Source organism: Heptranchias perlo, chromosome 28 (assembly GCF_035084215.1).
Source record: "Heptranchias perlo isolate sHepPer1 chromosome 28, sHepPer1.hap1, whole genome shotgun sequence".
Lineage (NCBI taxonomy): Eukaryota > Metazoa > Chordata > Chondrichthyes > Hexanchiformes > Hexanchidae > Heptranchias > Heptranchias perlo.
This window is the reverse complement of record NC_090352.1, coordinates 13620900-13648421: the sequence shown is the minus strand read 5'-3', so window position 1 is coordinate 13648421 and position 27522 is coordinate 13620900. Positions and strand designations below refer to the sequence as shown.

Genomic DNA, 27522 nt, shown 5'->3' with positions numbered 1-27522 from the left:
GTCACTTCATTTGTACAGGTCAATTCTTTTATTTCCTTGCTTAGTTAGTATGATTGAATAGCTTCAGCAAATATCTGTTTGTATATCTTAACTTTCCTCTGGTAGTAAGGTTCTCTGTGACTAGAAATAGGCCTCATGATTTACATAGAATTACAAAGAATTTACAGCACAGAAACAGGCCATTCGGCCCAACTGATCTATGCTGGTGTTTATGCTCCACACGAGCCTCCTCCCACCCTACTTAATCTAAACCTATCAGCATATACTTCTAATTCTTTATCTCCTCATGTACTTATCTAACTGCAACTTCAATGCATCTCTGCTATTCGCCTCAACTACTCCTTGTGGTCGCGAGTTCCACATTATAATCATTCTCTGGGTAAAGAAATTTCCCCTGAATTCCTTATTGGATTTATTAGTGACTATCATATTTATGTCATCCAGTTTTGGATTTCCCCCCAAGTGGAAACAGCTTCTCGACATTTACTCTATCAAACCGCTTCATAATTTTAAAGACCTCTATTGGGTCACCCTTGAGTCTTCTCTTTTCTAGAGAAAAGAGCCCCCCAGCCCTTTTTTTTTAAAAAAAAAAGAATTTTGTTCTTTTAGATTGGAAGACAAATGCCATCCCACCCCTTGCATGCCCACATTTAATCCCATACATTCAAATTGATCTCAGTATCTGAGTTTTCTTCTTTTTTCTGACAGGTTATGGTGGCTTCGGAGTAGGAGTACCTGTTGGTTATCCGGTTCTCTCTCCCAAACTACCAGGTATGTACAGTGCATTTTTTTCTTCATATTTAATAATACAAAGGACTGTGGCGAGCAGGAGAGTGAATTAGCTGGGACAGTGTAAAACAAGGGCGAAAGACTAATTACATTAACAGCAAATAATACTCCATGTTTGCAAACCAAGCTGTTCAGCCAGAAATGTGAAAAAAATCAGCAAATATTAGGGACATGGCACTTAAATCAACAAACTCCAGAGTCCACAGGACAGTTTCCCTTCTACTTGGTTTGGATTGTAACTAATTATTGCACTGAGGGATCTTTAGTAAGCTTGACATTTCAAGCAGTTATGGTTCAAGGAAATCCTTGGCACAGTCCTTCATGGTTAAAGGTTTACCACTTGACGGAAAGCAGGTATTGCCAGCAGTGTTATGAGCTCCCACTTAACTGCCTGCAATAGAGAATGTATGAGCTAGATGAATTGGCAACAGCTTACTGCTAGCAGCTTGGTTTAGCGGCTGATTGGGAATGAAGGTTAGTGAGCAATTAGTGCTAGAAGCTTAGAATGGACTGGAGGTGGATGACTTAATGAGAGTTTGGTACCATCAGTTGAAAGTACAGAGCTTAAGCATCAGTTGCTTACCCTTCTCTAGCTCAATCATAATGGGAACTGAAACCTGGTTTTGTGTGTTCACAGACAGAGCATTTAGGTAATGTTTCCAGGATCTGTAGTCCCAAAACTCAGATGTTCCTTATCAATCTTCAGCTTGGTGGAGGAACCTATGCAGGATAGTTGCAATATGCCAGCCACGTTCACATTCTCTATGTCCTAGTCCAGTGCCACATACCAGGCACTGGACTCGTAAGAGATTTTGGGAAAGAGCATATCTACTGTGAGGCTGAGCCCCCCATTCAGAGTGCTAAGCAACAGTTCAGTGTAGACTTTGAATTCTACACTTGAGTACAGTTCTGGTCACTACATTACCGGAAAGATTTGATTGCACTAGAGAGGGTACAGAGGAGATTTACGAGGATGTTGCCAGGACTGGAGAGTTTTAGCTATGAGGAAAGATTGGATAGGCTGGGGTTGCTTTCTTTGGAACAGAGGAGGCTATGGGTGATTTAATTGACGTATATGAAATTATGAGGGGTTAGGAAGGACTTATTTCCCTTAGCAGAGAGGTTAATAACCAGGGGGCATAGATTTAAAGTAATTGGTAGAAGGATTAGAGGGTAGCTGAGGAAAATTTTTTTCACCCAGAGAGTGGTAGGGGTCTGGAACTCACTACCTGAAAGGATGGTAGAGACAGAAACCCTCAACACATTTTAAAAAATGCTTGGATATGCACTTGAAGTGCCATAATCTGCAAGGCTATGGACCAACAGCTGGAAAGTGGAATTAGGCTGAGTAGCTCTTTCTCGACTGGCACAGACACGATTGGCCCAGTGACCTCCTTCTGTGCCGTAAATTTTTCTGTTTCTGCCAGATTGAAGGAATGAAAGACTCCTCTGTCTGCTGACCCCAGTGTTTTCACATCAAACTAATTTTGGTAATCTCAACCAAGTTTTAGTTGACTTGAGCCCAAAACTGACCACCTTTTGGCACAGATTAATTATAAAATTTACAATGTCTGTTATTTAGGCCAAAAAATAGCTAGTGTGAGAACCATGACTGGTGCAATAGAGGGTGCTTTCCTGAGTTTGGTGTAAGGCACCTTGTTGGGACACCATAGGGGAAGATTTAACCTAAGCCTAGGCTGTGCAATACTTGATTTGGTGGTGGTTTTAGGTGGGGGAGAATTTTAACCCCCAAGAAAGGGTGGGTTAGGGGTGGGTGGGGAAATTAAAATAATACAATTTTCTGGCACAACCACAACCAAGCTCCAACACTCCCACTTCCGGGTTTAACGGAGGCACGTTTGGCTGTGTGCGAGTAACCTCCTCTCTGGAGGCGGGTGATAATAGTGCAGGTGGGCAGTGCTTATCGGAGCAATTTCTGATTGTGAGATGTTAATTAGGTGATTTTAAATGAAATTCGAAGGACTCTAATTCAACATCTCCAGCATGGGTTTCCCAGGGCTTGTGAAACTCGCCAGCGAAACGGAGGTGAAATTGAGCTGCAGTTCATGGGAGTCTTTAAAATGCTGATTGCCTGACCTGAATAAAAATTCAGTGATTACAATTGGTGTCTCAGTTACCTCTGACAAACATTTTGCCAGAGAGTTCTTGTGTTCATACAGCTTTTTTTGGAACACTGGAGGCTTTCAAACGGACAAGATCAGGATGTGGGTGGTGGGGCGCCATGGACTTATTCGATAGGACATCGGATGAGGATGACAACAACCATCCATGGCAGTGATGGCAGAAGAGAGAGGTGCACAACAGAGATCTGGAGAACAGCAGAGGGGCCGAGGTCGCAGGAGGCCCACGTGAGAGGGTCTACAGACAGAGGCTGAGCTCCCTTGACCTATCTGAAGAGTAGTGTCTACTTAGGCTCAGATTGAGCTGGCAGGTGGTCGTAGACATCTGTAGCCTCCTTCAAGAAGAGCTGCTCCCTGCTGGACCTGGTGGTCACGTATTGCCCGTCGCTGTAGAAATCACCACTGCACTCAATTGCTTTGCTTCTGGCTCCTTACAGTGCGCTACCGGAGACATTGCCAAGGTAGCTCAGTCAGCTGCAGATAAATGTATAAGGCAGGTAATAGATGGGTTGTTTGCCAGGGCCTCCACTTGTGTCAACTTCCCTCACTACGCCTATAGCCAGAATTAGCGGGCAGTCAGTTTCGCCTGTCTGGCTGGCTTCCCATGGGTACAGGGTGCCATCGATTGAGTGCACGTGGCAATCCGAGGATCACCATGTGAACCAGGAGTTTTTATCAACCGCAAGGGATTTCACTCCATCAATGCATAGCTGGTTTGCTACCACAAGAGATTCATGCAGGCGTGCGCCAGACTCCCTAGCAGCTGTCATGATGCTTTTATACTGCAACAGCCTAACATTCCAGACCTCTTCCTACCAGGAGATATGATGCGGAGATGCCGGTGATGGACTGGGGTTGACCATTGTAAACAATTTTACAACACCAAGTTATAGTCCAACGATTTTTATTTGAAATCTACAAGCTTTCGGAGGTTTCCTCCTTCCTCAGGTAAATGTTTGCCTGAGGAAGGAGGAAACCTCCGAAAGCTTGTAGATTTCAAATAAAAATCGTTGGACTATAACTTGGCGTTGTAAAATTGTTTACAATTACCAGGAGATAGACTTAAGGGCTAGCCTGTTCGAGACAAGGGATACCCCTTCAAACTTGGCTCATGACACCTGTGAGGAACCCCACCAATGAGGTGCAAGAGTGCTACAACCATAGCCACATGACTACCAGGTGTGTCTCATAACAGACTTTCAAACATGCATACATCCATTCACTGGGTCCCGTCATGCATTATAAAAAAGGAAACTTCACAACATAATATTTCTTCAAACACCTGTCCTTGGTGAATTACAGTTACTTGAACAGTTGCTTTTACGTGGTACATCTCCTGTGGCTTCAGCAGAGGTAATGGCAGGCTGCTCAGATCTCTGTCCTGACTGCTGAGATACTTTTGGCTAACGACCTCTGGGTTTTGGAGCCCCTGAGGGCCCCGCCAAAGACTGCTCCACCTGCACCTGTGTAGGAGCAGATTCGGCCATCGGAAGAAAAGGCAGCATAACGGGTACTGTTTGGGGGGGGGCGTGCAACAGGTGAGATGTGAGAGCGCTTTGAGTGGTGGTCTCACTTCCATGTCCCCTTTTGCCATCATCCCTCTCCAGGACCAGCGCCACATCACTCCTACCACTCTGCTGGAGAGCAGCTTGGTGCACATCGGTGACTCGTTGTAAGGCCACAGATAAGGCATCTGTCATCCTGTTTAAGGTGGCAGACATCTCCTGCACGGCCCTGGTCATGGCCTGCATAGACTTATTTGGGAGCTGTGCTTGAAGCTCCATGGAGGCAGCCACTCTTTCCATGGCAGACATTCTCACAATTACCTGGGACAACACTCCACCACTGTTGGAGTTGGACTCCACCACTGTTGGAGTTGGACTCCTCCACCCTCTCCGCTATTGTGGTGTGTGCGTTGCACGTTTGCCAGTACCTCGCAAAGTTGTAGCTGTACCTCAATCATTCTCATTCTTAACAATGGCCCCCGGGGCTCAGCATCTGTGTCCAGCCGATCAGAGTTTGGAGAGGAGTGCGCCCTCCAACACGGAATCTCCACAGCTGCCCCTGCCACCAGTGCCTGCTCGTGCTCACTTGTGAATTGTGAATCACCAGGTGAAAACCCAACTAACTGTTTAACGGGACCCACCAAAGTGCAATTATTTGTGCTAATTGCATGGCTGCACCCTCAAAGAATGAGGTCCTCTGAGGAATCGTTGTCATGCACATCCACAGAATCTTGTACGTGTGAAGGCTCCGGAAGACAAAAGAAAGCGATGTGAATTAGTCCTGGCAAAATAACAATCTTACCAAACACCATACTCGGGCTTCTCATAGTTCAGTCATTGGTGAAATGAAGTCAGTGTGTATGTGAAAGATGTTTTAAATTCTGTCACTAGGCATCTGCAATTTCCCAGTGTCTCCATGTCCGATTCAGACGGAAACAGATGTGCCACTTATCACCATTGGCATCCCCTCTGCATCAGTGAGCTGCATTATTTGTTGAGGGCCACCTCCAGTTCTCTACCTCTCCCTTGAGCTTTGCACTCTCTTCTCCTACAAGGGGCGAAAGAACAGACCTGTGAGTGATTGAAGGTCACGTATTCACTCAATGGATGTGGTGCACTGGGTGAGGGTGACTATCAGACAGATGCATCACATTGCATAAGGATTGGGGGTGAGTGGCAGTGGTGGATGCATAAATGGGGAGGTGAGGCAGTGCATAGAAAGTGAAGGATGGGTGCTGCTGAAACTTAAGTGGGTGTGAGGAGTGATGTGATTGAGTATGCTTTGCAAGACTGAGTGAGGGGTGGTGGGGGTGTTGTACACCACACAATATAGGTGAATCAGCAACTGTACTCACTTTTGCTGGTTAGAAAGAAAGAAAGCAAGATTTGCATTTATATAGCACCTTTCATGACCTCGGGATATCCCAAAGCGCTTTACAGCCAATAAAGTACTTGTCTTGCCATTTCTCTGTCTCTTCCTTTTCAGCTTCTGTCTTTTTCTTTCTTTTCATTTTTGCTTCTCTCCCCTTAACTTTTACTTTTGCTTTTTTCTCTTTCTTTTTTCCTTTCAGTTGGGAGGTGGTGATTGGTGTGGTGTCAAAAGGAACTGCCAAAGGCTGCAGGTTGTATTTTTGGCATGGGGATTGCAGGGAAAATATGGCGCTCAGCAGCTCCGTTCCCACCTCCTCCCAATCACTCATGCTTTTTTCACCCCCTTCTACTGCATCCCCTACCCATTCATCTTTTCACTACTCCATCGTGGCCTGGCAGCATTGGTTGGTTGGATGGAGGAAGATCCCATGTCTAGCAGCACTGCTTTGTGACCACCTAAGGAATCTCTGTAAATATTGAATTTGGTGTTTTGTAATTGGATCCTGTTCTCTCCTCTCTCTTGCTTTCTCTTTCTCACAGCTAGAAAATGTAAACATTCTAAATATCAACAAAACACAGGCGATAATTGGAGATTTCAAAATTCAATTGGTTTGTTATGACAGCATGATCTACAGGAGTAACAGGTGCTGCAGGTACTATGAATCTTCAATGAAATGTGTGCTCCACATACTGTATTTAATATATAATAGAAATTGAGGTGAATAAATTTAATGAATAATACAACAATAAATTAATGAAAAATATCAGAGCCGATGAATTACATTGGATCCAAGGAAGTAAATAAATATTGGAACCAATGAATTAAACCAACAATATTGGATCAAAGGTTTAAAAATCATCAGGGTGACAATTTCTACTCTGCTATAGTTACGGAGTGGAGTGAATCATGAATATTTGGCCCTAGGGTTTTTAAAAAGATTATTTTTCATTTGCTATGAGAAGCTGCTGCTTGGCTGTAATTATATTTTGGTAAACAACAAAGTGTCTGATTTTCAGATTTGCAGAGAACTGGAAAGACATTCCTCAGTTTAATCAGAAATGGCTATTTCTGGAAGTTTTTCAGAAAGGATTGCTGAAGATAATTGTAGTAAATGATGAATAAAATATAGGTAGTTTCATGGTGACCAGCGATGATACCGGATGACTAAAAACTCATTTACTGAGGTACATTGTACGCTGTACGTTGTATGCCTTTGCTAACACAGTAACAATGAAATAAAATGACCATCGCCTGAGCAAGATTTCTTTTTAAACAACAACATCAATCCTTAGAATGCTGCCAGCTCTGGGAAATTGCAGTCTTCCTGGACTGGCCAATTTTGTAGATTATCCTGCTCAAAAAATAAATCCTAATATGAAAGTAAAAAGGTACTCCAATGTCAGGAGTACCTTTTTATTATTATTATGCTCTTATGCTAATGAAAATATAAGAAATGCTATATAAATGCATGTTCTTTCTAATAAAAATAAAGACTGAAAATATTGTTTTGAATTTTAAAAAACCAGGCACTTCTGCTTGCCGTGTCTTGCCCTTTACCCCCATTTTCTCTTATTCCTTCATTATTTTAACTTTCATCTAATATACCATATTCTATCTATTTGGCATCTTTTGCTCTTCTGGGGTCATGTACTTGGCTTCCTCTGCTTCCAAGCTCAACAATCCATTTCTGAAATAAAAATGACTACATATTGGCTAAAAACTGGCTCTAATGGCCAGTTTTTAACAATCTCAGTGCCCTAATAGTCTAAATATTGACATAGTGATGTTATAGACTTGACCACATAATCTATTAATGAAACTTTTTAGCATAACACAAATGATTGCTACTGCCAAATGAATCATCTTGCTTGTGGTTCTGGTAGTCTGTGTCCTGAAGATATAACTCCTCTGTACGACAGTAGGACATTTCATTGTTGATAACTGTTGGCATTTGAACAAACCTTGCTATTTTATTCAAGATTCTGTTAATGTTTCTGAAAAGGCCATTAGGCCTAACAACCCCAGCTTTTTTGTTTGATCTAAGTTCTACGCACTTGATTTTCACCATCTCCCTCAATCCTTTTTCTCTCCAGAAATACATCTCAAGGGCAATTAGGGATGGGCAATAAATGCTGGCCTCGCCAGCGCCGCCCACATCCCGTGAACGAATAAAAAAAAAATTGCCTCTTCAACCCATTAATGTCACTTCATTGTCCATCCATGATAACTTGTTTGTGACTTTATTACTCTTTATGTAAAAATGATCCACCTGACTTCCCTTCTTAATTCCATCCTACTTCTTAACTTGTATTCTTTGGTATTTTGGAACATAGGAACAGGAGTAGGACATTTAGCCCCCTCGAGCCTATTCTGTCATTCAATTAGATTATGGCTGATCTGTATCTTAACTCCATCTACCCACCTTGGTTCCGTATTCCTTAATACCCTTGCCTAACAAAAATCTATTAATTAGCCTTTTAAATTATTTTTTGTATCTTTCTACTAGCTTTTAGTGATTCCTGTGCCTGGACCCCTAAATCTCTCTGCTCCTCCACAGTTCCTAACTTCTCACCATTTAGAAAATATTCTGATCTATCTTTCTTGGGTCCAAAGAGGATGACCTCACAACTCCCCACATTGAACCCCAGTACAGGTCCTGGGGGACACCACTGGTCATATCCTGCCAATATGAGTACATGCCCATTATCTATACTCTATTCACCTCCTAATCAATTCCCTACCCATACCAACAGGTTGCCTCCAATTCCATGTGTTCTCATTTTTTGTTAACAGTCTCTTCTGTGGAAACTTATCGAATGCCTTCTGGAAGTCCATATAAATAACACCCATAGACACACCCTTATCTACCACTTTAGTTACCACCTCAAAAGATTAAACTAGGTTCATTAGACATGATTTACCCTTTACAAATCCACACTGGCTCTCTCTGATCAGTTCATATTTATCCAAGTGCTCAGTCACAGATTCTAGTAACTTACCCACAACAGATATTCGACTAATAGGCCTATAATTCCCTAGTTTAGTTCCCCTACTCTTCTTAAGTAATGGATTATTTGAACCCTTCACCATAGAGATATTTATTTGTACCAACTTTATCTATCTTTCATAATCTTAAACTTCCATTAGGTCATCTTACATACCCCTCTTTTCCAAAGAAAGCAAGCACAACTTCCTCAGTCTTAAAAATGTAAATTAGATACATGATATCCAGAGTTATTGTTGTGGCTTGCCTCTATACCCATTTAAGACAAAAATATCCAACAGCATCAACTACTCCCATAACAATAGTATTGGCACTTCAAAGTAATTCATTGTATGTGAAGCATTTTTGGATGTTTCTGAGAGACACGATAAGATGCTATATAAAAAGAGGTCTATTTTATCAACTTTAATTTGCATAGAGCTCCTCATGTAAAATAATATATAAGCAATTTCTGTGAGGTGGATACCAAGTAGTAAAAGAAAGAAATTTAATGGGCTAAGACTAAAGACGCCATCATATAGATGGGTTTTTAGGACGTTTTGAATGCAGAAAGTAAAAAGGCCAAGTGTTTATGGATGAGAATTTCAAAGAGCAAGGCAGTAGTGAGTGAAAGATCGGCCTCCTATAGTGAAGCAAATTTTAGCCTTGAGTCAAAGGATTTGATAGTGGAGGCTGGAACGTGTAGCTGGAAAAGATTATTTAGCTAGATTGAAATAAGAACATAAGAAATAGGAGCAGGAGTAGGCCAATCGGCCCCTCGAGCCTGCTCCGCCATTCAATAAGATCATGGCTGATCTGATCCTAACCTCAAATTTAAATTCATATCCAATTTCCTGCCCGCTCCCCGTAACCCCTAATTCCCTTTACTTCTAGGAAACTGTCTATTTCTGTTTTACATTTATTTAATGATGTAGCTAAATGAAGGTATGGAGGAATTTGAAAACAAAGAGGAAGATTTTAAAATCAATTTGCTAGAGCACAGGAGTCAATGGAGCACAAGTGATAATTTGTGTGCAGGTCTTCGCTCAAGAGAGGACTTGTGTCACAGGGTTCCAGGTTATCTGAAGGATAGAGGTGAGGAGGCAAGCATTAGAATTCAATCCCCAAAGTGACGATGGTGCAGATTACTGGTGTGGAAAAGTAAAGGTGTATGGAGGAAATATTCTGGAGCTATAAAACCTTCCTATGATTCGATGATCAAAACTGCACACAGTACTCCAGCTGGATATCTTGTCTGGAATACAACTGGTAAAAGTTTAAAAACTACTGTCAGCTTGGCTCAGTTGGCAGTACTATCTCCTCTCAGTCAGAAGATTATGGGGATCATTTTTAACTTCGGCCCAAAATGGGCGTGAAGTCAGCGGTGAATTTGCGGCACAAACCCAAAACCACCATCGGGAGGCCAGAACCATTTTCAGGTTTGGGCCTCATTTAAATTTAATCGTTGAGCTGCAGGCACCAACTGGCTCTCTGCAGCTCCCCGGTTGTGGAAGACTGAAAATTGGCCGATTTCTGCATGGAGCTTGCCAGCAGGTGAGGCCTGTTGGGGGAGGTGGGGAAGGGAGCTGATCCGGCGGGGGGGGATGTGGTCAAGGATGGGTCAGCAGCAGGCCACTGTACTTTTGTAGGGTCCTGGTGGAGCACTCCTGCTCCTCTGAACCCCACAAAAATTGATGCAAAAAAAATTCCCAGGCTGTTTTTGGACCGGCTTCTAGCAATTCCTTTCAGCTGGTTAGGCTGCTGAACGCCTGGTACAACTGGCGCTAGTTTCCACACGTTTATACATGAAAATGGCAATTGGGGTCCTACAACAGGTGTAGGACTCTGATCTGCATATTTAACCAACCCCATTCAGTTTTGGGCAGGAGTGTTCCTGGAAAATTGAATCCGGCCAGCCTTGAGCATCAAAGGTGCCCACCTGATTTTCCTCTGCTTGTCATTAGTTTTTCAGATGAAAAACAGGCAAGCTGCAGATGAAAATCCCTCCCTATATGTTTAAGCCCCAATCCTAGACTTGAGCACAAGATCTAGACTGCAGTTTAGTGCATTGCTGTGTTGTTGGAAGTGCCATCTTTCTGATGAGATTTTAACCTGTCCTGATCTGGTGGTTCAGAAGGATACAAAAGAGCCCACAGTACTTTTTAATGAAGAGCAGGGAGTTGTCCTCCTTTAGCCAGCACGACCAAAAAAACAAATTAACTGGTTATCCATCTTTTTGTTTGTGGGTCCTTGCTGTGTGCAAATTGATTTCCCATTTGACTACATAGGATCATAGGAACAGAAGCAGGCCATTTAGCCCCTTAAGCCTGTTCCGCCATTCAGTTAGATCATGGCTGATCTGTAACTTATCTCCATCTACCCACCTTGATTCCGTAACCCTTAATACCCTTGCCTCACACTGTAACTTCACTTCAAGAGTAATTCATTGGTTGTGGAGTGCTTTGGATTATCTGGAGGATCTGGTAAACGGAAGTTCATTCTTTAGGTTATCATATTAGATCAAAATCTTGGCGTTTTCCCTGGTTACCTGAGAGGAATCGGGAAGTAACATGATTTTTCTCGGAAACTTTAATCATGGTTGGCCACCTCCATTGAGAGACTATGGGCACAATTTTAACTTCAAAGTCCGGGTGCGTTGGGTGGGGGACAAACAAAATTGGGGATTTCTGGGGTGGAAAGTAATCCTGGCTCCAACCTGCCAAAAAACGTGCACGATCCAGACCCATCCAAGCCAGCGGGACAATATTTAAAGTAGAAATTAAGGTGTTTAAAGTACTTGAAATGGTGATTAATCTTCTTGTTCATGCAGGGAAACTGTTTCAACGCTGCCTCAACATGTTTCCCATGCTGTGTGAAGCATGCCATGGGAAGCTAGGTGGGTTGCAGCCGGCAGTCTTTTGGCCATTTAAATCCCTGTTTGACAAATGGGGATAAAAGGTGAGTTATTGCAGCAGGGCACTCAGTTCCCTCTGACAAACTTTTGGCTAGGAGTTCTTTGTGTTTACACTGAAAATTCTTGGTTCACACTGAGAATTGTTCTGTTTACCTATTTACCTACTTTTTAGACCCCCTCAAACTGACAACATCAGGATGGGGGGGGGGGGGCGCGATGGCTACATTCACCAGTACATTGGAGGAGGAGCAACATCACCATCTGCGGCAGGTACGGCATTAACTCCTGCCACTTGCAGCTCCACAACACAGAGGTGCACCACAGGGACCTGCAGAAGAGCAGAGAGGGCAACAACAGAAGGACCAACGTTGCAGGACACACTAACCTCGTGAGAGGGTCTACAGACCGAGGCTGAGCTTTCTAGACCTCTCTCAGGAGCAGTGCCTACAAAGGCTCAGTGAGTTGCCAGGTGGTCGCAGATATCTGCGCGCTCCTTAATGCAGAGCTGCTCCGGGCTGGGCCTGGTGGCATCACACTGCCCGTGGCAGTTAAAGTGAGCACTGCCCTCAACTCTTCGCCTCCGGATCCTTACAGGGCACAACTGGTGACATCGCTGGGGTCTCTCAGTCGTCTGCCCACAAGTGCATGAGACAGGTCACCGATGGTTTGTTTCACAGGGCATTGCAAGATGTCACCTTCCCCATGGAGGATCACAGCCAGATGGAGAGGGCAGCAGGTTTCCACTCTGTGGCTGGCTTCCCACGGGTACAGGGTACAATTGATTGCACACATGTAGCAATCCGAGCAGCTCCACACAAGCCTGGTCTGTTCATCAACAGAAAGATATCAATCCATCAACACGCAGCTCGTTTGTGACCACCGGAAAAGATTTCTTCACGTGTGTGCCGGATTCCCTGACAGCTGCCATGAATCATTCATTCTGCGGGAGTCCAACATCCCGGCCTTCTTCCACGCACCAAACGGCCTTAAGGGCTGGCTCCTCCGAGACCAGGGATACCCCCTGCACACGTGACTCATAACACATGTGAGAAACCCCATCAGCGAGGCACAGTGTCGATACAACGACAGACCTGGTGGTAATGTGACTGTCATTGAACATGCGATAGGACTGCTGAAGATGCAATTTTGGTCCCTGGATTGGTCTGGGGGTGCGCTTCAATAAGTACCAGCGAGAGTGGGTAGAATTATAGTCATCTGTTGTGTCCTGCACAACATGGCGCACGAAGAGGGTTACCAGTTGATGAGGCCCCATGCCATCCTCCAGCATCCACATCTGCCATGAACATTGAGGAGGAGGAATCCATCGGCAGAGCAGCGGCTCACCTGGCTGCTCATGAGGCCAGGGAATCACTAATATTGGAACGATTCTCATAAGAACATCAGCAAAGTGAGGATAGTCCAGCCCTCAGACCACCTGGAAAGAGCAGTGTCAACAGCACTCTCTCTCCCCACCACCACCCCCTGCCCTGCACAAAACAGTCCTGCAACTACACATACACCCACCGTAAACACACCCATTGGTTGGCATCAAGTCTCGCTGTTCATGATGAAGCACATGAAAGGGCACTATCACAAAAGGCAGTCAAGAATGGGCAAGACATGGCAGTAGTGCTGAGACTGATAACATTTAATGTGAATTTAACACAAACCAAATATAAATGAAAAACATGACAGTCTGTCAGACATCCTTGTGCATACCCTTTGTGATCACCAAACCTTAGCCTATCGCTTCCTACTACTTCTACGTGCTGCATCCCCTGTGGCTATAGCAGAGGTAGTGGCAGGTTGCTCATGTTCATGCCCTGACTGTTGAGATGTTTTTGACCTACGCCCTCTGGGTTTTGGACCCCTTGAGGACCCTGCCAAAGACTGCTCCACCTACACCTGTGCAGGGGCAGACTCGGTCACCTGGAGAGGAGGCAGCGTTGTGGGTACTGGTTGAGGGGGAGGCAACAAGTGAGACATGGGAGCGCTTTGAGTGGCGTCCCCAGTTCCATGCCCCCTTTTGCCATCATCCCTCTCCTGGGCGAGGGCCACATCACTCCTACCGCCCTGCTGGACAACAGTTTGGAGGACATTTGTGATGCCTTGTAAGCCCACTTGTAAAGTTTCTGCCTGCCTGATTAAAGTGGCAGAATGTTGTTCACCATGAGTCTCCACGGCCGTTGTCAGGGCCTGAATGGATTCATTCATGAGCCATGCTTGAAGCTCAATGGAGGCTAGCCTTCTCTCCATCGCAGACATTCCCACACTCACCTGTGCCACCAGTCCACTAATGCAGAAGGTGGACTCCTCCATCCTCTCCACTATTATAGAGCGTGTGCGTGGCACCTGTTCCAGTACCTCACAAATGTGCTGCTGTCCCTCGAGTATTCTCCTTTTGAAAGATGGCCCCCGTGGTTCAGCATCTGTCCAGCTGAGCAGTGCCTGGAGAGGAGTGCACCCACCGACGCGGCGCTCTACAGCTGCCCCTGCAACCAGAGTCTGCTCGTGCTCACTTGTGTGTGGTGACTCACCAGGTGCCAACCCACTAACTGACTACTAGGACCCACCGAGGTGTGAGTATCTGCGCTGGTGAATGGCTCACTAAGATGTGACGGTGAGTCCTCAGAGGCCGGGAGCTCCTCTGAGGAATCGCCCTCTCCTGTCACTTCGGTCGCTGAAGGGCCTGTAAGAGAACAGAAGGCAATGTTAAGCACCATCACAGATGTGTAATGTTGCAATGAGCATACTGAGGTGTTCAACATGCCAATCATTCACATCAATTCATGTTATGTGCAATGAATGTTAAAGTTGTGTCACCAGACGTTTGTGGGGTGCCAGTCTCGGCATCCCCGATGGGCAGGCACTCGATGGTGCGGCTGACCTGCAGGGCCTCCTCCTCAGCCTCTGTGAGGACCACTATTTGTTATGGCCCCCCCTCCAGTCCCTGCCATCTGCCGTGCATTTTGCACTCTCTTCTCCTCCAAGGGAAGAAAGTACAGACGTGTGAGTGAGTGAGGGTGAAGTGGTCAGCCGATGAATGCATTGCTTTGGGTGAGGCTGACCATGAAAGAGATGCATCAGAGGGTTAGTATCAGGCAGAGACATCACATTTGATCAGGATTGGGGTGTATGGTAGTGGTGGGGTCACAAATGGGGAGGTGAGAAAGTGAAGGTAAGTTGATGATGAGCGTTAAGTGGGTGTGAGGAGTGATGTGATGGACTTGGCTTGGCAGTGCAGAATGTGCGGGGGTTGATGTGCACCAAGGGATGCAGGAGAATCAGTAAGTGTACTCACTTTTGCTGACCTAGTTAGGTCATTGAAGTGCTTGCTGCACTGGACCCAAATGCGGGATATGTTGCTCCTGCTGGTGACCTCCTCTGCCACCTCGAACCAGGCCTTGGTGGCAGAGGCAGGACGCTTCCTCCTGGTCCGCCGGGTAGAATATTTCCTTCCTCCTCCTCACCCTGGCCGGTTGCACCTCAAGTGAGGCATCACTAAATCGTGAGCTGGCTTGCCCATGGCTGCTCCATTATGCCTGCTTGCTCCTTTGTCCAGCAAAAGCCGTTGATGCAATGGCCCTTTAAATACTGGCACTCCAGCTGACAGGTCATGTGGGTGCGCAGTCCGCCCGCTGTGCAGCTTTCGGATGCCAAACCAGGAAGTCATGTTAACGGCCATCAATTAAGTTGTGATAGTGCGGGGAACAGTAAGGATTCATTTTTCAGGTTTGCTGTGCACCCATTGACACCCCCCGCCCCTGCTGCCATCCCGCCGTCTTATTAAAATCGTGCCCTAAATGTGAACTTTGATGTGGGAGTCACTCCTCAGTGAGATTTTGATGGGATCAGCACCATTGGAGTTGCTAGAAACGCAACAGCTGTAGCAGCTGCCTGTCAACATTTTGTATCAGTACCAAAGGTTTCCACAGAATGAGTGATGAAGCTTCAAACATTACTCTCAAAGAACACTGGTCCATGTATGCAAATATTCAGGTACAGAATAAATCATCACTTGCTGAGCAAAGATTGCTGTAGCATCCATTGAGCTGGGGAAATCTGTTGGTAGCCCAGCCCAATGGATACTGATACAGATTATAATTTGAGACATTTGCCCTCGCTACTTCAGATCTTTTTGGATGCAACCCTGTTGTAATGCCATCTAGTATACAAAAGAATAGTCATGTTTTGCTGTGAGTCCATGGTAAGGTAAATTGCACATGCTCTTTGTAAGAGATGGAAATTAATGGGCATATAGCCTTTTCTTGTGATCTTAAAGATTACTACCCTTTGTTATTTGGATTTGAACAATTTGCATTCATATTGAATATATCATAAATGGGGTTTATCTGGAATGAGGTGGTCCTTTTGATCTTTATAATGTCACTCATTGTTCTATTCTGTATGAAGCTGGTCTCTGCTCTGTCATAGCTTGTCAATCCTCTGTCATTGCAGGTGGATACGGGGCAGCGAAGGCTGCTAAATATGGAGGTAAATCTTCCTACCTTTGTAGTTTGTAGAAGTATCAAATTATTAGTAAGTATAGAGTATAATGGGAAAAATATTCTTGACAAGTATATATTGAATATAACAATTACATTGATCATCGAGTGAATAATAAACTTCAAGCCCAGTGGCAATGGTTTCTTCATGGCAGGAAAATTTGCCCAATTATTACTATCAGCTCTTCTCACTTTACTGTGTAATTAACATTTAGCAATTAAATCAGGAAGCACTTTTTCACACAAAGGGTGTGGAAATTTGGTACTCTTTCCCCCCCCCCCCTCCAAAAGGCTGTGGAAGCTCAGTCAATTGACATTTTCAAGACTGAGATGAATAGATTTTTGTTAGCAGAGTGCATCAAATGATTTGGATCAAAGCTAGAAAATTGAGTTGAGGTACAGATCAGCCATGACCAAGTTGAATAGTGGAACATGGTCGAGGGGCAGCGTGTCCTTCTCCTGTTCCTATGTTTAGACGCTGCTGTTACTCACTGGTGCCTTTTGTCATGCCAATTTAATGCCATGTAGCACTACTTGTGTATTAGCTATGATGGAGCACTTATGGGCATGGTGGAATCCTTGCAATGGTACTGTCTATGATCTCAATGACACCCAATACAAAGCTTTCCTCAAAGAGGTGCATAGCAGTACCAGCTGACAATTGCTTGGCACTGACTGGCGCCATTGGAGGTCTAGCATTCATGCAAGCAGTTTAGTTAGTGTTTTCCCACTAAAATTCATTGGTATTTCTGCAGGGGCCAGTTTCTTGCTGAGAATATTAATCTCCCTTAGTCCATAAAGACTCATGGTCCTGCTAATACTGATCAGTGCTGAGACCTTTTCATCTGCTCCCCTCTCAAAGAATGGGTCTCAGTGGCCGAGAGAATAGGATCATCATGTCTTCTCCTTTCTATACCACCCTCTTCCCCCAGATATCTCAGAATCCACCTTTCCATTGCCTGTGGTTACTGTTATTAATGCACACCCAGGGAAGAGGCAGGTATATCTTGTGTACTGCTAACTGAGTAACAGATGCCCAGGACTGATTTAGTTTTCAGATCATTAGACCGAAGCAAACATCACTCATTTCGGTGCCTTTCTAGGAACCTCCATGCCCTTTCCCATGGTAGAAACTGAACAGGTTACCCTAAGCCTCATTCCGGCTCCTTCAAGTGATGCGTAGTCCTAGTCTGACCATGGCTCCTTGACTGAACGAAACCTGATTGTACAATATCTCTCTCAGTACATTCAAGAGCTTCATTGCCAGGAGTTTGAAGTGTCTTCTCCGAATCGCCCAACATTAACTTTTACAGGTTTCATTTTGCACTCTTCCCTTCTGTTCCGTCCAGAGAATGGCAGTTTATCGCACACAGACCAGAGTTTACAGATTAGTGCAGTTAGTGTATTTACAATAAAGTAATAATAGGAAGGGAAAAAAATCAAAAAATACTAAGTGTATAAAGAGAAAGTCTGGAGTTGGTCAGCTACTCTTCATAAGAACTTCTTTGAATGGAATATGTAAAAAATAGTTGATTCACTAAACATAGTTCTGGTATCTGGCATGATAAATTCAGCCTTTAACATATAGCTCCCGATATTTACGGGGAGGGTGCGGCCGAGGGTGAAAACAGCCGGGGAACACATCGAGGCCAGGGACACTGAGGTCCTGCCGAATTTAAAGGCAGGACCTCATTATAATTTTTTTCTTCTGTGTCTCGCCCGGCAGCCAGCAAATTGACAGGTTGGCCGGCGCCAGGTGGGAAGACCAGCAGCAAGAGGCTGAAGCTGGTGACCCTTGGGGACGGTCCCTGGCAATCGGGCGGGGACGGAAGGCTGGACGGCCAGACATCGGTGCTTGGGGGGGGGGGAGGGGACGGGAGAGGTCGACCGCGATTGCGGCAGGGAGAGGACATCGGTGTTTGTGTAGGGGGGAGGTCTACGATCGCGGCGGGGGGAGAGAGGCCATGATCAGCAGAGGGGAGGCCAAAGGCTTCCTTGAGGGGTCGGGCACAGAGTGCTGTAAAAATCATTTGCCGCCTTAAGTCGCCAGCTCCTGCCTCCCTTTTACTGCTGGCAACTGTTAAATTTAAATCAGTCTCCCAATTGCACTGTGGGAGCCTGATTTAAATATGTTGATGAGATGGGGCACTTGCTCGCCACAAAACCCGCCGCTATGAAAACGGCGGCAGACGCGTACCCCGGTGGTTGGGGATGCATTCCCTGCTTTTTCATTTTTAACCCCTCCCCCCGACCCTCTTCCACCCGTCGAGAGGAGGTTAATATCGAGGCCGTAATGTCACACCTCACCTCCCACCCCCAATACATTTTTGTAGCCCTGTTTTCAGACTTTTCTTCATTCTTCATATATATACTAAGAGCCCAGGAATTAGGTAATTAAATTTGCATGAAACTGGCAGAATCCCCACAGAGGGTGCCAAATTTTAGGTAGAAAATTTCAGCATAAGTGGGGTTGTGCATGAGAAGTGCCTGACCCCTGATAGGCAAATATATGGAAATGTTAGGACAATGATGTTATGACATCATCTTTCAGAAATACCATAATTTCCACCATTAGTGGAGTTGACCTGACTCATGCCTGTATAACACATGCACTCCTGGTATTATATTGAAACCTTCTTGGATATTGGCACAGAGGATGGCACTGGACTCCACTGAGGCCCTTGCGATTTGCCTCAGATCTCAGAGTCCTTACTGTCTCAACGTGGGTGTGATGCTCATTTTAAAGTAGAAGCCCTGAGATCTGAATCTACAGGCTGCAGAGTCAGGGAATAACCTGCAGAGCCTCTGCTCCCCTCTGTCAGACTCCATTTTCACTTTTGAACGCTCTGTCACCCTTGTGCTCTGTGTATTACCCAGCGACAAAACCTCATTGGAACTATATACTTCTCCTGGGTGGATTTCTCTGGGCTGGTGTGTGAGAGAGAGAATGAATGAAGGCGTGGGTGAGGATGGCAGAGATGAATGGGTCTTGCCCACTTTCTTCCTCTTTCTCCGAGGCATCTTGCTGTTCAATAACTAGAGCGAATAAAGTTAGGATATTAGATGGGTTATTGGATATTTTCTTAGTAGCATTTGAAGGAATAAAAACAGAAAATGTTGGAAATACTCAGCTGCTCAAGCAGCATCTGTGGAGAGAGATTAAATTGTCTGAGTATGCCTGTGTTCTCAAGCCATGATTCTGGCAAGCTCCTTTCTGACGGTCATCCAATTTCTCTATGTCTGACTGACTCAGTTGTCTGCCTCTCCAGAATCTTGAGTGCTTCCTCGTTGTGACATCTGAGGCCTTGGGCCCGATTTTAGCACCCGCTACCGGGTGCGTTCTCAGCGGGGGGGCCCCGAAAATCCCGAAATCCCGGAGCGGGACCGGATAGCGCCTCGATCCCGCCCACGTCCGGGTTCCGCGCTGACGTGCGGGGGTGCGTGCGCAGCCCCCGCTGGTGGGAATCCCGCAGGCAATTAAAGCCAGCGGGATGCCACTTGAGTGTATTTACTTTGGTTGTTCAGGTCATTAACTGACCTGATTAAGGGACTGTGTGTGATTTTGTGGGTTGGGGGAAACAGTCCCAGTTGAAATGGATGTGTTGCAGCCGTCAGCCTGTGGCAGCTGCAAAGGTCCATTTGACAGGTGTGGGGGGGCGGGGGGGAGACCCTCAGCCATTGCAGGAGGCCGCTCTGTCACTTGGGACAAAGTTTGGCCTCCACCACCCTCCTCCTGATGGTCGAAGTCACCAACCTGCACACTTACCCCGGGGTCCGGAGACATGTACCTACCTTGCGGACCCCCTCAGATGTACATCTTGCGGATGGGGGCCGCCGTAGCTGCAGTCATGACCTCCTCGGAGGGCGAACGGCATCACCAGCCTCACCAGCCTCGCCATCCACGCCGTCCACCTCTGACACGTGGAGCTCCACAACAGAGTGCTGTGACACATCCACCTGTACAGCAGGAGGGAGGGCTACCGCAGAGAGAGATGCGTCGCAGAGGGCACTACCCTCGCCACACGTTCCACAGACCGAGGCTCAGCCTCCTGGACCTCTCTGAGCAGCAGTGCACACGGAGGCTCAGAGTCACTCGACATGTAGCCGTGGACATCTGCAGCCTCTTTCATGCCGAGCTGCTCTTGGCTGGCCCGTGCACCATCTTCCTACCTGTCGCTGTCAAAGTCACCACTGCCCTCCCGAACTTCTGCTCCACAGCCTTCCAGGCTGCAACCGGGGACATCCCCGATGTCTCTCAGTCGTCTGCGCAGAAGAACCCTGCAAATACACCTACACCCACTCTGCAGTGACACACTGGGTGGCATCAGTGGTGGGTCCTCATAGGGATACCCAGGAGCGGGCATTATTGCACAAACCGGACAGGATTCGCGAAGACATGGCAGTAGTGGTGCCAATATAATGTGTGATGTGAGTTGTTCTTTAATTCAATAGAAGTAAGAACCATGACAATCCGTCAAACACCCTTGTGCATCCCCTTCATGCTCACGACACTTTTGCCTTACGCTGCCTACTGCACATATGTGATGCATGCCCTGTGGCTGCAGCACAGGTGGTGGCAGGTTGAGTGAGGCTGGCCGTGAGAGAGATGCAAGAGAGGGTGAGTATGGGATAGAGCCATGAGATTGTATGAGGATTGGGTTGCGTGGTAGTGGCGGGGTGAGTACTCGCGAGGTGAGTAGGTGCAGGTAAGTTGAGGATGAGGTTTGAGTGGGTATGAGGGGTCATGTGACAGAGTAGTGTTGGCAGTGCCGAAGGAGATGTGGGGTGGGGGCAGTGTTGTGGCAGGCGGAGTGTAGGGGAAAGACTACGTGTTCTCACTGTTGCCTACCTACTGAGGTCATTGGAGCGCCTCTTGCACTGTATGCAGGTGGGCGATATGTTGGTGGCGCAGGTGACCCCCTCTGCCACCTCGAGCCAGGCCTTCTTGGTGGCAGAGGTGGGCCGCTTCCTCCCGCCCGCCGGGGGGAAGATCTCTGTCCTCCCCCTCCTCCTCACCCCATCTAATGATACCTGGGGTGAGGCCTCATTAAACTGGGAGCAGCCTTCCCCCTGGGCTGCTCCATGATGTAATTTTTGCTGTTTGTGGCAGCATCTGTCAGTGGAGGACTGCCCCTTTAAATAGAGCGCCTCCAGCTGACAGATCTTACTGCGCATGCGCAGCCCGCCCAACGCGCAGATCAGCATCGGGGAACCCGGAGGAGCAGGTAAGTGGATCCATTTAGTGTGTTGCCTGCTACGATCGCGCGGGCAACCCACTAATTTCACCGGGCGCGTTTTCAACTCGCCCGCTGGCCTACCCGCCGAGAACCCGCACCTCTGGTAAAATCGGGCCCCTTAAGTCAGGCATCCATCACCTCCAGTCTGAGATTTGCAGATGTTATGGGCCACCTTCTGTTGTAGAGTATAATGATGGAGTATAAAAGAGAAAAGGACATAAGTTTGATATTGAAAGTCGGGCAGTGCTTTTTATTATTACCAGCAGCTGCTAACAGGGACAGAGAATAAATATTGCTAGTTGGGAAGGTATGCTCATGCATGGCACTGCAAGAGGGAAGGTTGAACAGTATGCAGTAAGTGCTACAGCGTGGGAGGAAGATTGTCTAGAGTTCAGCCCTGGTTCAAGTGAGAGTAATGAATGAAGAAAAGACACATTTAAGGATTATAAAGAGCAAGTGGCTAACTTTGGCTGCTCTTGTGCGGTCATTAAAATTCTTCCTGCACTGCAGAGAAGTCCTGAGGGTTAAGGTAGTACAGCAGGTTTGTATCCAGCTTCACTAGGGGTCTGCCTCTTGAACAATTTTCCTCACCTGCCCCTGGTGTGGCTACCAGTGAGAGTGCTTCTCAGGTGTGCCTCTCCAAATGTTTTTACCCCCAACGTAATTAATCTGAATTAATGTTGTCTGTGAACAATGGCACAAGTAATAGCAAGGTCCCTTACTACCTCCAGCCGTAGCCCTGGGCCTAGCAACTTATGAATGTATTGTTAATTACTATTATTTATTAAATTATTTAACAATTTAGTTAACTGAGCAATAAGTGGGTAACCAATAATAATTATATTTTCATCCCGGTCCCTTCACACAAAAAAAGCAAAGAAAAATAAAATACCTTTTTCTAATGAGGAAAAAAACCAAGAAAACTAAAAGCAAAAATCATGGGGACGGAGCCATTTACATGGTTGAGATGGATACCTGGGCAGGCTTTGAGGTGCACCTGGACTCAGTTGGGGAATAGAGCACACAGCAGCAAGCTGAGGACTTGAGCAGGCCTGGACTTGGATAGGGATTGGAGCATCTAGGATGCCTGGATTTAGATAGGAAGCAAAATACTTATAGCTGGTGCTTGCAAACCACATGACCAATAATGCATTAACAATATTTTGGTTAGCAGGGCCAGTTGGATGACAGAAAATGGGCACATGGTGAGACATTTTAATAGTGTAAAATTATAATTGACAAGAGGGACCGATGAGTCCATAAACAATGTTGCATATACTCACTGATACAATCAACTCACTTGATTGTGCCACATCCGAAATCTAAACAATAGAATAAACTATTTCTTCCTCATCAAAGATCATTTATGCTAATTCAGTCAAGGAACAAAACCCATTTGAACTTTGGATCACATTCCACAATCTGTCCTTGCAGAATTGAAACCAGCAATTCAAGCATTGTGGCAGGTAGTCTTAATAATACTGCAATGTGTTTAGTACCGATAGTATGTTCTGTTAGTTTTATTTGACACATTGATGATTGTAACTTTCCTGTGCTGGCATTCCAGGGGGTGTACCAGGAGGACTTCCATGGAGTGTACCTGGAGGTGTTCCAGGAGGCATTCCAGGTAATGTGATCTCTTAGCCGCAAGTGCTCCGCCCACCATATTGAATCGGGCAGTTTCATTGGCGTCAGGTGCGCATAGCAGACTTAATTAAAGCGAATGAAGAAGTTATTTAAATTAGGGTCCTTTTGCTTCTTGCAAGACCCTTTTCTGATTTTGGTAAGTCCCAGTGTATGACATGCTATGTGTTGACCTTGCCCAGCAACTCATGTAAAGGCCTGCCTGAAAATTGAATCAAGCAGGCCTTGGGCATCAAAGCGGAGGCCAAGATGCCCAACTGATTTTCCTTTGCCGGTCGCTAGTTTTTCAGACGAGAAACGGGCAAGCAGCACCTATGTGTTTAAGCCCTATTCTAGTACTTCAGCACATGATCTAGGCTGACATTTTCAGTGCATTGTTGTGTTGTAGAAGTGCCATCTTTCTGATGAGATTTTAAACTGTTCTGATTTGGTGATTCACAAGGATACAGAAGATCCCACAGCACTATATTAGGTGAAGAGCAGGGAGTTGTCCTCCCTCAGCCATCATGACCAAGAAACAAATTAACTGCCTGTCCATCTTTTTGTCTGTGGGACGAGAAACGGGCAAGCAGCACCTATGTGTTTAAGCCCTATTCTAGTACTTCAGCACATGATCTAGGCTGACATTTTCAGTGCATTGTTGTGTTCTGTGCAAATTGACCCCCATTTCACTACATCACTTAGTAATTACGCTACAAGAGTAATTAATTGGTTGTGAAGTACTTTGGATCATCAGGGGGATGTGATAAATGCAAGTTCTTTCTTTAGGTTGTCGAATTAGATCAGAGCCCGGTGGTTTTCTTGGAAGCTTTAACTAAGTTTGGCCACCTCCATTGGGAGACTAAGGGGGTAATTTTAACCCCCCAAGAATGGGTGGGGAGTAAAAATCCTCCGTTTTCAGAGCGGGACCGCATCTCGACTCCAACATGCCTACTTCTGGGTTTAACTCAGGCAGGTTTGTCTCCTTGTGGAGAGCAGACACCAGGAAGTCCCGCCCCCCCCCCCCCACTTAAAGGTGGGCCAATACTTAAAGGGGCAATGTACCTCATTGAAATATTTAAGGTACTTAATTCTTTGTGTATTGTAAAACTTAAATGAATTTAACCGTACCTGTTCGTATTTCCCATCACTTCTGATTCACATCAGGTGAAAGCGGGCTGTAATAGCAGGATCCATGAGGTGAGTGCCTTTATTGCACTGCTTGTGGCCTGGAGGAGCAAGAGTGCTCCATCCAGGCTCATCAAGCACTACTGGCTGACAGCATTGCTGGAACATCCATTTAGCTGGGGAAATCTGTTGATAGCCCAGCCCAATGGATACTCAAGCAACCTTTGTTCAGCAAGTTTCTCTGTGCTCCCAGCAGCCATCAGGATCTATTTTGAGACATTTGCCCTCGCTACTTCAGTTCTTTTTGGATGCAACCTGTATCTAATATACAAAACAACAGTCAGGTAAATTGCATATGCTGTATGCAAGAGATGGAAATTATATGGGCAAATAGCCTTTTCTTCCATGTTTTCTTGTGATCCTAAAGTCTACTGTACTTTTAGTTGGATTTGATCAATTTGCATTAATATTGAATCTTTCAGAAATGGAATGAGGTGATGCTGTTTATGTTCATAATGTCACTCATTGTTCTACTCTGTATGAAGCTGGTCTTTGCTCTGTCATAACTTGCCAATCCTCTGTCATTGCAGGTGGATACGCGGCAGCTAAAGCTGCTAAATTTGGAGGTAAATTTTCCTACTTTTGTAGTTTGTAAAAGCATTGAAATATTATTGTATTAGTAAGCATAAAATAATAATGGGTAAAATCTTCTTGACAAGTGTAGAATGTACATAACAACAATTAAATTCTTCAAGTTAAGAATAAATTTGAAGTCCAGTTACAGCGGCTTCCTCATGGCAAGGTGTGTCCAAATATTACTACCAGCTCTTTTCACTTTACTGTGTAATTAACAACAATTTGGTTGCTTTGAGTTCAGCTTTGATACAATAGCCATTGCCTGAGAACTTAAATAATTTGGAGTATGAGCCAGAAATTCCACAATTCTGTGTCCAGAGAGAAACCAGGAAATACAGTGAAAGTCACAATCCTGAACTTAGACCAATATGAAATTTTCAATTGCTAGTCGCTATGTACTTAATGGGAGACCTACATAAGAAAAGGATGGAATTAATAAGGTACAATAACAGGAATCAGAGCTAGAACAAATAGCTGCACAAGCAATAACAGGGTCACAAATTGCTCAATATTCTCTCTTTCCACAATGCTCTACTTATGAATTCTTCCATTCATAATTTATTGAGGTCCATTTGACTGTTTTCTAGTTGTATTTGAAGCTGGTGGCCTATTTTGATGCTTTCCACTAGATTTTTGAGTTTTGTAGTCTTTTCCCTTTTGTGATATTTCTTCATCATTCCAACAGTGGCCACCAGTAACAACTGACATTGTTACTTAAAAGTTACTAGATTTAAACATTACATCATATTCCCATGCATACACAATGGGTTCCTTAGGTACCACTTGTGTCATGGCATGGCTTAGTAGCACATTTACCTTAGATTGCCACATCAGTTAACACCAGCACTAGAGGGTTTAGGTAATCTGTCAGTGGAAGTTGGTAGAACAGGATTGTGCAAGTAAAACGCCTCTTACCTGTCCCATTCCAACCTGGGGTACAATTATGAACATGTGAACAATGACGGACAGGAATAGACCTTTTGGTCCATCCAGCTTGTCCCACACAATTGTGATACCTTGTGTGTATCAATATATACACTCTCCACCCCACCCAAAATCATGTCATCTCCTGGGAAAGGTGAAAAACCAGATAAAAGTGCAGGCCAATTTTGGGAAAAAATCGGGGCAATTTCTCTCTGACCCCCTCTCCCCCAGCCAATCAAAACTAGTTTGGGAGATCACCCTGATAATTCAATGCAGTACCTATCTTTTGTAAGAGGTGATCTCCGCCCCAGCCAGAAATAAGGTCCAGCTCTTGCTTGAAGGAATTTAGCAAATCGGCATCCAACGTATGAGCTGGCAGCCTGTTTCAGATGTCCACTATTCTCTGCGAAAAGAACCACCTCCTGACATCTAACCTAGATCTGGCCTTATACAACTTAAAATTATGACCCTTGTCCTCCCTAACTCAACTCAAACTCAATCTATTCCCTTTATCATTTTATAAACCTCAATCAGATCACCCTTAAGTCTACCCCTCTCTAAAGTGTAGAGTTCCAGCTCTTTTAACCTATCTTGATAACTAAGATGCTTTAAACTGGGAATTAAACTAGTGGAGCTTCTCTGCACAGTTTTCATAGCCTCAATATCACCCGCCATGTGAGGAGACCAAAACTGAACACTGTATTCTAACTGAGGCCTGATCAAGCTCTTGTACAAGGACAAAATAGTATGCTTTGACTTAGTCAGTTGTCCTATAAATGCACCCCAACACCCTATTCGGTCCAGCTATCATTTCACAGTATTGCTCATGAACCTTTAGAGATCTATGCACTAAAACACCCAAGTCTCTTTCTTTCTCCACCTTTCTTTAATGCCTTTCCTTGAAGGGTGTATGTATGTTCAGCATTCACCATAACAGTGCACTTTTCCAAATTAAACATCATTTGCCAGTCACAAGCCCAATCCCTCAACACATCAAGATCCGCTAGAATCAGTCGAGCATCGTCGACAGCCCTAACATTCATACAGATCTTAATATCAACTGCAAATTTTCAGATCGTGCCCCCAACACCTACATCTACAACTCCAAACAGATCCAAAATTATCTATAACTACTTTCTGCCTACGGCCTTCCAACCAGTTCTCAATCCAGCTCTGTGTATACCAGCGACTAATACCAGAGGCTTCGATCTTGTAGAGAAGCCTCTTGTCAAAAGCTTTTTGGAAGTCCAAGTAGACATTGTCTACTGGGCTTCCCTCACCCACCATTTTGGTGATTTCTTCAAAAAATATAATCAAATTTGTAAGACACGACCTTTTTTTTGAAGCCATGTTTGGTGTCCCTAATATATCCCCCTCTATCCAAGTAATCGTATATTGCATCCCTAACGATCCCCTCAAGCATCTTTCCTGTTACTGATGTCAAACTAATAGGCATACAGTTACCCAGGTCCTTCTTGTCTCCTTTTTTAAAGATGGGGACTACATTAGCCTCCTTCCAGTCTACAGGAAGTGTTCCAGAGTGCAGTGAGCTATTAAAAATACAGGCAAGGGACTCATGCAGCATATGCCCCACCTCCCTGAGGTCCCTCAGGTGGATATCATCCAGCCCGGTTGCTCTATCCATTTTCAGTTTCTTAATTCTATCCAAAACAATATGTTCATCCATGTTAATATTACTAATTTTATTATTCGCACATCTTTAAATTCTAACAGTCGAGCATCATCTTCAAAAGCAAAGATCGAT

General features: G+C 45.1%; 1 protein-coding gene across 13 annotated transcripts in view; it reads left to right on the top strand.

Moving 5' to 3' along the window:
* Positions 1–27522, top strand: part of LOC137344858 (elastin-like) — a 306346-nt gene that overhangs the window by 82732 nt on the left and 196092 nt on the right. For 11 of the 13 annotated variants that reach the window (XM_068008082.1, XM_068008071.1, XM_068008081.1 and 8 more), the window contains exons 8-11: positions 709–771; positions 16163–16198; positions 23014–23073; positions 24788–24823. In XM_068008082.1, coding sequence (XP_067864183.1) covers positions 709–771; positions 16163–16198; positions 23014–23073; positions 24788–24823 — 195 coding nt within the window. The remainder of the gene's footprint in view (positions 1–708; positions 772–16162; positions 16199–23013; positions 23074–24787; positions 24824–27522) is intronic. The other 2 variants (XM_068008072.1, XM_068008078.1) reach the window with 2 other exon arrangements.